Below are 12,164 nucleotides of genomic sequence, written 5' to 3' on the forward strand. Positions count from 1 at the left end.
TGTTATTACAAAAAGGAAGCAGTAATGAGATTCTGGCTAAAGAGGGTACTAAATGAGAATAATATATATTTAAAGAATCCAAAACAACAAACAAACAAAAAAGGCTGTTATAAAAAAGCTCTAGGTGCATTGTAAGCATATACTTTTTTTTTTTCCATGTGTACTTTTAAACAATGGAAGTGTCAAAAAATAGGGTCAACTGTGTCGGACTAAATTACATTATTGTATACGCTGCGCGGGATGGGGCCTTTGTGTTATAACTGTCACAGAGAAGCATAGTTTGTATCATATTATGGCAATTTATCCTCAGCGAGAACCTTTCAGAGTCCTTTTATTTTGGAATATCCTGTAAACAGTCAAACCACCAGAACATGATTGTACAATAGTAAAATGTTTTCTTGCATTCAATTGAAGACATCTGTTCAATAAAAAAAAAAAAAAAAAGGAAGAAAAGAAAATGTAGGAAAGTACTTAGAGGTGTTTGTTTCTAAGTACACAACACCCTAGATAATTCAAGGCATCTTAATCTCCATCAAGAACAAAAAAATAATAATAATTTTTGTCATGCTGTTAAATCCATCATTAAGGATAAAACTGGTGCAAATTGGTCAAACGGATCCAACAAACACTGATGTCCAAGCTGGCATATTGGCAACTAATACGTAACTGGTGGTCAACAGAGGGTTTAAAAGATCTTCCCTTTCTTCTTGTTCTTTTCCAAGGTTCTGAATGATGAAAGGAAAACAATCAGAATGACTGACTCCTTATGAACATTACAAACAACGTATGGTAGAACAGCTAATCCAACTACAACAGGGTTAAGTTTTGAAACACCACTTTTCTCACTGGAAAAACTTAAAAGATTTAGAAGTGAAGAGTGAGGACAGTGCTGGTCCCTAACAGTATTGCCTGAGACAATCAGATATTTGACACAGTTCCAGGATAAATATAGTAAATAGCTGAGAAAACACCATTTTCAATATATGAGAACAATTCTGAAATAAAACTGCAAATTAAAAAAGAATCAACTCACATCTAACAGGGTATCTATCCTTTTCTCCTATTGCCCTTTGCATTCTGAAGTTCGTTTGCTTTTACAATATTTTCCTCTTTCTTGGGGAAAAAGCTGATAGAACAAATACCTAATCCTGAAAATGTCTAGCAGTGAGAGTCAAAGGAAGAATCCTTATAGCAATTCAACTTCTCAGTGTTAAATGAGACTAATGAGGAAAAAAACCCAAGGTACAAATATTTTGGAGTTTATAATAAATAAAAAGTAAGCAACTTATTAACTGTATTAGGAATTAGATACACAAAATTTTATGTTAAGAATTTTATCCTAAAGAAACAATTCAGCACAATGAAAACACAGCTCTGATGTAGGAAAGACCTTTTTAGCGGCGGTCTGCGTGCTCAGCCACCACGGAACACAGCCTTTGCAGCTGACAGTGGGGGGGGGGGGGGGCACTGACTGTGGTGAGTCAGCGGGGAGGACGTTAGGGAGCCACTAAATTAGTTATGAAGATTTTTAAGTGATGGGAAATGTAGGGAAAAAATGATTAGACAGGTTGCATTCATTTATACAAAAATACTCATCCATAAAATAATTGGATGCATGACAGTGGGTTATGTCTCCTAAAATGTTAATTCTAATGTTTTAAAATAAATAGGAAAATAATTCTTTAAAACATTCATACACACACTTCTTGGGAATCTGACAGTAGTTACCTTGAAGAGTTCTGTTGTTCTAAAATACGTTGCTGGGCTTCCCAGTTTGCTTTCTCATCCTCAAACTGACGGCGTTTTTCCTCCAATTCTTTGTGCTGTGCCTCCAGATTCTTCTTCATCTGCTCATGGCGCCGCTGGAGCTAAACCACAGCATGGTGTGTGAGATAAAGCTGGTTAAGAACCCAGGAGCGGACGCACGCTTTATTCACCCCAGTTCCTGCCAGGAGCACGAGCACCGAGTGTTTGTGCTGTCCGCTCAGAGCGCCATCTGGGGGCCCCGAGACTCCCCTTTCCGTGGGACTTGCCGCCCCCTAAGAAGGTCACCGACCCAGGAGAGGAACCTTGAGAAGCGGGGGAAAGAGCAACAAGCCTACAGGTGCACAGCCCTTTGCGCAGACCTACCCCACCTGTTCTCGCTGCTCACAAACATGCAGGAAGCCCCACAGGGAAGACACAGCCACTCCCTCCTACAGTCTAAATGAGCACAGTCTGGAGTTTAAGCCACTTGGCATGATCATGAGCTAGAAAGTGGCAGGAAATCAGGATTTGATTCTGACCCTAATTACAAGTTCAGAAAGCTGAGACAAATGGAAAGAAAGCAGCGAGATAAGGACCTAAGAGTTCCAAGATCATGGTAAGGTCCTCCGATTGGTCTGAAACATGGTTCTCAAATGTCAGTCTTCACAGAAATCACCTGGAGTGCATGAAAAGCCCAGTAACAAGAAAATTCTAATGTGAAATAAAAACCTCTCCTTAAAATCCCTGCACACCTTACTCACACCATGCATCCTGCCTACTCAGTGGGCTGGGTTAGAGTGCTTCTGGTCATATGTTAAATCAAGAAGGGTTTCGTATTTTTTATGCAGGGATTACAGAAGCAACAAGATAGTCTGTAAGGGTGTAACAGAATAGACCTGAATCTCCTTAAACATTTCATATTAATGTTATATATTTGAAAGTAATTTTGAGCACAATGACAACACACCTATGCTGAAGTCACTGATCATTTTGTGCTTACCCACAGCTTCTTTACAATATCACACTCCTTCATCTTCTCCCCTTTGCCTGTAATTTACCCTGGCATGTTGAATTAAGAAAGGTTTTTTTCTTTCTCATGTATGTGCAAATAAGTCTGATCTATTATTATCCTAACACTAATTTTTATTCTAAATCCGCTCAAAACTCTGATCTTTTCTTATTCTGAATATATGGAATGGCTTATAATTGCATTTTTCACAGCCTGCTCATTATGACTAAAAATTCGTTGTAAGTATTCTATTATGTCTTTCTACCAGGTACACTTGTGCCCACTTACATAATGAAGTATATATTTTATTATAAAGATACTGCTTGCTTTCATTTCTCCATTTCATGACATTAGGGCATTCAATTTGCAAAAATATTTCTAGAAAGGTTATATTAGCTATGAATTTTATTAACAATATTATTCTGACAAGGAATACTGTGTCCATAAGAAGTGGAAATATTAGGCTGATCACCTCAGCTTCAGAGTCCTTCAGTTTCTGAACTTTTTCTTTGACCTTCATCTCAAACACCTGCTCCATCTCCATCTCCATCTTCTTCATCTTCGCTACATGCTCCCTTCTTTCTTCTTCCATTTGTGCCAGGGGGCTCCTGTTTATGAACATGAAGAATCATCATCACACGTCCAGAAATAAAAATTTGACACAAAACTCTGAGAGGTGAAAATGAGGTTACTATATGCCATTACTAAATCTCTGCTTTCTGTTTTGTGTAAATAAGTTTCAAAAATTTTCTTCAATTATTCTGACACCATCATAAATAAAATTTGAGATTTAATATATAAATGCATTAAAAATTCTTCAGAAATTTTAAAATTCATAAATACTTAAAATCTAGAACTTCCACAAAATTTCATATATAACCTTGAATCTCTAGTAAATAATTATTATGAAAGTAGATCTAAATAACAAAGGCAACTATTAGTGAGATATTTTTCTAAACCTAGTGCTTATCAAATCTAAAGATGACCCAATAATAAAGTGTAGAAAGAAAATGGAAACATTCTAAAATACATTCACAAAATGAAAAACTAAACAAATTATTTCATTTTGTATTTTCTTTAAAACAAAATTTTAATGTGAAAAAAGGAACTGAGTTAATAAAGTTAATATATTTATGCAGAATATTTTTAGTTCCTTGAGTCTCCAAGTGTTATAATCTCTTCTTCTAAAACAACTACTGACATTACAATTATACTGTTAATTGAGAATAATTCAAACTTATTTTGGTAACTGAAAGGACATGCTAGAAAAGACTGCCAGTCAATACCCAGAACATTCTTCATTTAGAGATACAGAATATTTCTAGTCCACTTTGGTAACTTTGATGCACTTAAAAATTTATTCCACCTAACTCAAATATTTCTTAATTTTTAAAGATATTCCCAGTGATAAAACATACACACACACACACACACACACAGAGGATCAGAAGCAAATAAGTATCTGGGTAATTATTTTTGATATGCCAGAAAATAGATACAAGCACAGTTAAAGTAGTTCAGCATTCCGACATTGAAGTCCATAGGCTCAGATCTCTGCACAATTTTGTTTAAAATTTCAGGTTGAAAAAGAATACACGTGGGCTCTATGTTAAAGCTAGTGTATCTACAAACCTGAGAGAATGCCAGAGAGCCCCGGCGAGCAGAGGAAAGCGTGCTCGTGGCTCTGAGGGCTCAGAGAACCCGTCTCAGCACTGTGACAGCGGAAGAGGCAGGCTCTTCTCTGCTCTGTTGATAAAACATGCTCATTTGGCCTCCACAAAAACAGGTTTGACCACTGAATTTTGTATTCTAATCGGTGAATTTTAATAAGATGGCTGGGACAAAAATTTAAATTATGTTACCTGCCTGCTTTTCAATGGGACTCTCTTCCTCACATTCAGATCCACTATAGCAGATTGTTAAACTTGTCAGAGAAAGTTAAAACGACTCAAAGACATGAAGGGCATGGTGACGTTTTATTTATTTATTTTAAAGAAAGGCTATAACATAACTTGAGATAAATTAGTATTTGATGAGACAAGCTCAGCAATTTTTCAGATTTTGACTGCATAATCTAAATGTTGGCTTTCCCCCCAGCTTTATTAAGATACAACTGACATAAAATATTATTTAAGTTTAAGGTGTACGTGTGATTATCTAAATCTTGTTGTAAGTCCTTCCAAAAAACATTGTTCTAGACAGGCTATTCATGTAACAGAAAAATATATTTTCAAACATAAAGACCAAATATTTTTATCTTTAATCCATGGTTCAGTACACTCTACAGTCCATCCAAAACTGCCTCAGAAAATTAAATATTAGATGAATCCATTTATTTTACTCCTCAATACATAATATTAAAAAAATTAGCTTATATTCTAAAACCAAAATGTGGTTAGCCCTCAGAGGAGCTCACAGTGCCATACAAAGGTTAGTATGACTATAAATCTTGAGTAGATTCGTATGTACATGTAGTTGACCCTTGAACAACATGGAACAACACGGTTTTGAATTTATGCATGAATATTTTTCCCCAATAAATACCCAAATTGTTTTCGATCACCGGCTGGGAGTCTACAGAGGCAGCAGGCCGTCTGTATGCATCACCTACGCCATTTTACATGAGACATGAGCATCTACAGATTTAGATGTTGGGGTGCAGGGGAGCTAGAAACATCCCCTTAAGACACTGAGGGAGAACCAACGTTTCTGTGGAGTCAACATTCATATGTGTATATTACATAGGGGTCAGCACTCCTAACCCTCCCATTGTTCAAGGGTCAGAAGTATATGTATATATATTGCATAAGGGCAGTGAAAAGACATAGGTCTGTTAATAATCAGATAAATGACTATATATATCAATTTTTTTCTTTCTCAAATTGCCTGTAGATGCTACTTAGAGGGCATACAAAGTAATAAAGTGATAAAAATGAACCCCCCCTTTCTTTTAAAGGGCCACAGAAATGGTGTAATTTAGTGCTCTTCCAACTGAGGTCCTTATATGAAACCTTCCAAGAGTTACTCAAGCCTCCGCACTTTTAAGAGAAATCAGTTTCCAGATTCCCAGCTTTCATAGTCTTGCCTAAAGTGACAGGCCTGAAAATTTCCAAGTTATAAATAGCCCACCTCTCACTTCACAAAAGAAAAGTTACTCTTTCTTAGCCATCCCTTACCTAAGTAAGGTACATTGTCCTAGGTGTAGGTGTACCTGGAGGTGTGAAGCCCTCGAGGTGACCACAGGAAAGTCTCCCTCAGTGATTAATCGAAGCACTACTATATAAACCCACAGACTGTGTCCCCCAGTACTGAGTGTGTTTGTATTAACGATAAAGTGTAGTGCTGGGTGTCAGAAACGTGTGTCTGGGTCCACGTCGGGATGCTCTCAGTTCGAATACACAGCAGAGGGAAGCAGCTGGATAACTGGCCATTTCCACTTCGCGACCTGACCTCTTCCACGCCAAGCTCCCGACCACCCCAACCTCTCCCTGCACCATTATCAGATTAAAGGGTGCACAGCTATGGAGGGAAGAGCCCATGGAGGGACCACACACAGGACATCAACAGGACGCCTGTACCCCCCTGGCTTACTTCATGTGTGTAAGCACAGCCGTCTCTTCGTTGCTCATGGATGGGTCTTTAGCTACAACGAAAAGCACCCTTATATCAGCAAAAGCATCGTAAGTTGCTGGTACTGACCTTTTTTTAAAAAAGTCAACTGGAAATGTTTTCTAAACTTGTTAATTTTCAAGACAATATAAGATATATCCTATGGACAAAAGTTCCGAGTGACTTCTTTCAGATTTAGTACGTGTTATGCAATAAAGCAATAAAAACCTAACTTAACATAACATATTATTATGACAGTCATTCCCCGGCTGGTTCAATCTTAAAAATATTTGTTTTTCTACTTACTAGCAACATAAAATAATGTACTAACTCCTAGGGCAATTTGCTTTTTAACAGTACAAACTTTTAAAAATTATTTTCACGGGCAGTTAGGACATGATTCATCCCATTAAGAAATACATTTCCAACAGAATTCTACTTTTTTATGTTCTCACCTGGGTTACAGTTTAACGCAAGCAATCTACACTACAATTCTATATGTGCAGAAGAATTTGTAACAACACTGTAAGTTTTACTATTTTTCTCTGAATTACATGTTACCCACAACGAACAGCAGAAATATTCCAGCATTACTTGAAAAGCTTTATTTTTGAAATATGAAAACAAAGAATTCCTTATTTCTAGGTAAGGAACAAATGTTTAAAAGAAGAAAAATAAGCATTAAGTGCATACATTTAATGAAAAATATGTACTGATACTACATTTCCCTTTAACATATAAAAATGTCAGATTTATCTATATTTTTCTTAAAAACTTAAAAAGTCCTTAAGCTAGTGAAAAATATTTAAAATGGATTAGGGCCGGATCACTCTGAAATTTATATAATTGTCTAACCACTATGCTGCACACCTGAAACTAATATAATGTTGAATGTCAACTGTAGTTGAAAAATAACAATAAAATAAAAATATAAAGAATTTACTGGCCTTTTAAGAATATGCTTAAAAAATTAAACAAAATAAATGGATTAGGATCTTATTAACAATATTTATGATAATGGATCCTTACATTTTTGTGATAAAGCTGAAGCAAGTTTTGCTAAAAAAAAGTCCTGTCTTTTTCTCATGCACTGACCCTTACCTGAAATACTCTTGTATTTTAAATATTAAATTGTTAAAATAACCAAGTCAATTTCCCTAGAAGTCAGTATTTGCAAAGCATGAATTACTCAGACGGTATGATCACCGGGGTCAGAACCAGCCCGAGAGCTTATTAAAAACCCAAGCCCTCAGGCCCACCCCCACCCACTGAATGAGAATCACTTGCTCATTATTGAACCTGGAAATTTACTTTTAAAAATCACTCTCACAAGACCCCTGAAACCAGAAAAGCTAGGAATTGATGACCGAAGTTCCTCAAATAAGCATGCTATCAGCACAAGGAGAAATTCAAAGCCAAGTAAGAAAGTAGGACCTAGGACCCAGAAACGATGAGGAAAACGGGGAAGAAAATAAACACGGAAGCAGGCCTGAGATCAGTTTTAGAAGGGAACTGTGTGTGACGGACGGCCAAAGACTCTTCATGCTGTGTGCTTTCTTCTGAAATGTAAAGGCCACGTGAGACATGACTCAAAACGAGAAAAGAAGCATGTTCTTCCCCACTGGGAGGGACACTGGCCACTGTAACACAGCGCTGCCGCACTGAGAACTTGCCTTTCTCATTATTTACGCAGATGACCCTTCAGATTGTCCCTCAATGGCAGGAACACCTGGCTACAAACGCGCACACGTCGTTCAACGGTCTTCCTATCACTTCGGATCCTCAACAATCCCAAGTAAAGAGAAAACAGGGCAGAGACGACACTCCCCCAGAACTACGCCGGCTAACTCCCCGGTGTCCGCACACACCCCTAACCCACCTGCCCGAGCATGCTCTCACCCCCGCAGGGGAAGCGCCCCCTGGGGTCACTCACACTCTGCCCACAACAGAGGCAAGCGAAACGCCAGCTAGGCTGCTCCGTGTACACACACAACAGGAACAGAGAAGGCAGAGGAGGTGACTGTGACCACCTTCATCTCAGGATCTCTTTTGTCTGGTCCTGTCCCTTGTTTCTAGTGACAACTACTACCAAAAAGGTTTATTTTTAAAAGACACAATAAAAGGCAGAAGCTCTATGTTCAGTCTCCTTCAAAAGACAATGAGATGTTTACAAGTAAAACGGGTTAAAAGACCTTGAGAGTAACTTTTCTCTTCACTTAAAATAGAAGTATTTCCTGAAGGAGCTGTTTGATTTCTCACTGGGGATCTATCAAATGTGTTGTTTACGGATTATAAACATGATGGCAAATGACCAAAAAGGAACACAAGACTTTCTCTTAAGAAACAAGGTAATAAAACACTTCCTCCAACAATTAAACAGTAAAATATAAAACTGCTGAAACAAAGCCTAACAATATAAATTTCTCCTGCTGTGCATAAATAACATCCCGATTTTCTATTGAGCAGACCGGAGGAATCTGACGAAAATGAAACAATATAATTATAAACGAACATAAAAAATAATGCCTTCTCTGAAGGAAGCAATGGACACCTACTTGGTCAGCTGCCCTTTGTTCTTGTTGTTGTCCACCCCGTTGTAGGTCACGGCGGCCAGCTTTCTGCTCCGGTAGTTCTCATAGTGCACGTTGTTAGTGACATCTTTCAGGTCCTGCATGTGGGTTCTGCCATAAATAAGTAACAGAGCAAGGTTTTGCTTCCGTTAAATAGCAGAGCAGGACACACAGAATGCACTAACTTGGCACCGTCGGAAATTTGGGGTCCAAATGAGAATTTAAGAGCCATAAATCCCCTCAGAGCAGTTTCTAAAGATGACATTTCTACAGAAGAGTATTTACCTTTGTACTATAGTAAGTCCTCACTTAACGTCAGCGATATAGGTTCTGCGACTTTAAGCAAAACGAAATATAACAAAACCATTTTTACTAGAGCCTAATAGATATAAACAAGAGTTAAGTTCCTACATTATCACAAAACAACAGTGAACAAAATGACATTATTCAAGGATCTGCTGTATATATTTTCTTTTACTAGAGAGGGGAAAGTAGATTAGCTGCTACTGAAGCTCATAAAACCTAAAAGTAATTCTTTTCTTTCAGCAGTATTATTAGTAGTTGAGTTTTTATTAAGGCAATAAACTCCCAGGGACACTTTAGATGCACATATCAAGTTGAATTCAAACAGGAATTTTAATTTAGAGTAAATTTCTGTTTATTCAAACTGTCCAGTGGCTGTGGTATCCTGGTTAAATGAATGTTTGCATATAACACTTCCATAAAACGTAAAATCAATACATACAGAATAAACTGTACAATACATAAGACAATTTCATCATTCCTCAATGATTCGAGAGGCGGCAGACAACCTGAGCGGCCGCACGAGACCCCTGCGCAAACGCAGGCCCGTGGACACACGTGGTGTGGCAGGGCTGGGCATCACCTGACCCGCCCTCTCCTCGCCACCCACCCATTCCGGCACCTGCCACCTGCAGTCTCTACCACCTTAATAAAATGGAAACAAACGTAAAGGCGTATCTGTTTGTATTCTTCCCCATACCCAGGAAACATTTACTGCTACTTCCCCTCTGTGAATAGAATGTGATGTTCAGTTCTTACTATCTCACATTTTCCATGCAGTTCTCTGATCGTTTACCCACCACCCCGTTCTGTTCTCTGATAACTTACCACCCCCACGCCCCGTTCCAAGTCTGGGTTTCCCACAAGTCTCCTCTCTTTATCCCCTCTCTCTGGCCACCGCAGTTACACCTAAAGCTCTACCCCTCTCCTTCAGCCAAGTCAGGCAGCTCCTTACTCCAAGCACAGCCAGCGGCTGAGAATAAAAAGCTCGTGCTAATTTGTCACCGATTCTCCAAACTTAAAAGAGTTCCAGTGTTTTGGGAGCTACTCTCAGCCTCTCTTAACTCATGACAATCTCTCCTTGGTTGTCACTCATTTTTTTGGTACCATTATCATTATAGGTGACACCATATAAGCTCCCCGTTACAGAAACATGCCTTCAAAACCTAGCCTTCCCTTGCGCTTTTCCCAGCCTTGCACGCTAAAGAGCAAGTCTTCCTTTCTACTTTCCATACCCCAGTCAGTGTTAAAACCTCAACAGAAACTAAAATGAGACAGACCTTTTTCCTATACATCCCTGGCCACACAGGTCATTTTGTATTTTTGTTAATGACTTGAAAACCCTGGTGAAATCACCCGAGTTGTCTCCATGCACTGCTTGCTTACCTCAGTGCTAGAATGAAGATCATCTAAATTAGCTACATTTATAGAAGGCAAACTAATCTGTCCAACTCTAACTTTATTTAGGGGGGAAAAAGCCTATTATTTTCATCTTTGCTCACACTTACCTTATCAACATATTTCTTAGAATTGTGAAATCACAATGTTCACCATTTTCAACTATAAAAAAGAAAGAGACCACATACATTATTTTCACTAACCCCAGGCTTTCCAAAAAAAATTTCACAGAAAAAATGGGGGTAACAACAATAAGAAAATACGCAAAAGAGTTCGGATCAGTTTTCCATGAAGGCTTTATTCTTCCTCTGTACCATTGAGTCACAGCTGCCGCTGGCACCGTCCCAGGGCAAGGATGACACCAAGGACTTTCTGTCAGCACCAGCTACCAAATCCCGGCCCCACTGCCAGGGGCAGGACCTGTGAAAGTGCTGCCGCGGGGGCTCGACACTGGGACCCGCAGCTAAGTGCCCCCGCGCTGCTTCACTGAAGTGTAACCCTCAGTGATAAAGTAACAGACCTGACAAGGACGCTCTTCAGAACAACACTTCTGATATTCTGAAAAGGGAGATCACCACTTTTTCTTCTCAGAGAATACATTTATTTTGTGATAAAATGCATTTTAAAAGTTTAGTGTTGGGGGAGGTAAGAGGGAATCACTTTAGGAAAACCTTCTTAAGCTACCTAACCAAAATGAAACTTACAGTAACATCTTTGTGGGGAGAAAACCCTAAAACTAAAGATACAAAGCAAATTCTTCAGCATAGACTTTAAGGGCTGTTCAAGTTCTAAAGTCTCAGCTCAGCAACTGAAGGTTTCCTGGGGAGAAGGGAGCTAGGAATGAGTATAGTGTCACTGGTAAAGTCAGTCACTGATAAGACAGTAACTTGGAATGATACCCTAAAAATTAGTGAATTATTCAGAGTAATAACAAACATAAAACACGCATGACTCAATCTTGGTTCCAAGTTACCGGAACACAGGAGATATTCATCTTTTTATGAGGTGAAACCAATATAATAAACACAAACTTGGGAAACACACCTATACTGCCAGCAGATTTCTGAGATTTGATGTTACAGCTACAATTTTATTGGTGTTTAAAACTCCTTAAAAACAACAAAAAAACTCCTTACAAAATTAGTAGAGGGTCTCTCAATAATTTTTTTACTCTAAAGATCCGATGCCAAAAAAAGGTAACTTCTGTCCTGAGGAGAAGAAACTGGGCTTTAACTGGGCTTCTGAAAGCGTTCTCAACCATTTCCAAGGTCCCAGACCCACCTGAGACTTAAGATAAAAGAGAGGCCTTTTCTCCAAAACTGTTTTCAATATCAGAAAGGTCATCGGATCCCTTGAAGCAGTACTGGGACCCCAGATAAAGAACACCTGTGTTATAAGCATGTTTTCAAACAAGAAAACATGAACGGGCCTAGTGTTGGGGCGGAGGTGGGCGGGCGGGGCACTGACCAGTGGCTCCAGAAGTATTAGTGTCAGGGTGGAACGCTCACTTGCCTGCCTTAGCAGGACAC

At 38.7% G+C, this 12,164-nt stretch overlaps 1 protein-coding gene and 1 non-coding gene across 2 annotated transcripts in view; both read right to left on the minus strand.

Annotated features, from left to right (window-relative positions):
* Nucleotides 1-314: 314 nt before the first annotated feature.
* The window catches only part of SEPTIN7 (septin 7), a 34,911-nt gene continuing 23,061 nt past the window's right edge, over nucleotides 315-12,164 (minus strand). Inside the window, exons 8-12 of the mRNA XM_090287026.1 lie at nucleotides 10,746-10,797; nucleotides 8,920-9,045; nucleotides 3,228-3,363; nucleotides 1,729-1,868; nucleotides 315-725 (exon numbers count right to left, since the gene is read on the minus strand). Coding sequence (XP_090143152.1) covers nucleotides 686-725; nucleotides 1,729-1,868; nucleotides 3,228-3,363; nucleotides 8,920-9,045; nucleotides 10,746-10,797 — 494 coding nt within the window. The 3' untranslated portion in view covers nucleotides 315-685. The remainder of the gene's footprint in view (nucleotides 726-1,728; nucleotides 1,869-3,227; nucleotides 3,364-8,919; nucleotides 9,046-10,745; nucleotides 10,798-12,164) is intronic.
* Nucleotides 10,942-11,070, minus strand: LOC150001225 (small nucleolar RNA SNORA30/SNORA37 family). The gene has a single exon (XR_016513222.1). It is a non-coding gene; the product is annotated as a small nucleolar RNA SNORA30/SNORA37 family (small nucleolar RNA).

This window comes from Furipterus horrens, unplaced genomic scaffold (genome assembly GCF_987537825.1).
Source record: "Furipterus horrens unplaced genomic scaffold, mFurHor1.1.pri manual_scaffold_9, whole genome shotgun sequence".
Taxonomy (NCBI): Eukaryota; Metazoa; Chordata; class Mammalia; order Chiroptera; family Furipteridae; genus Furipterus; species Furipterus horrens.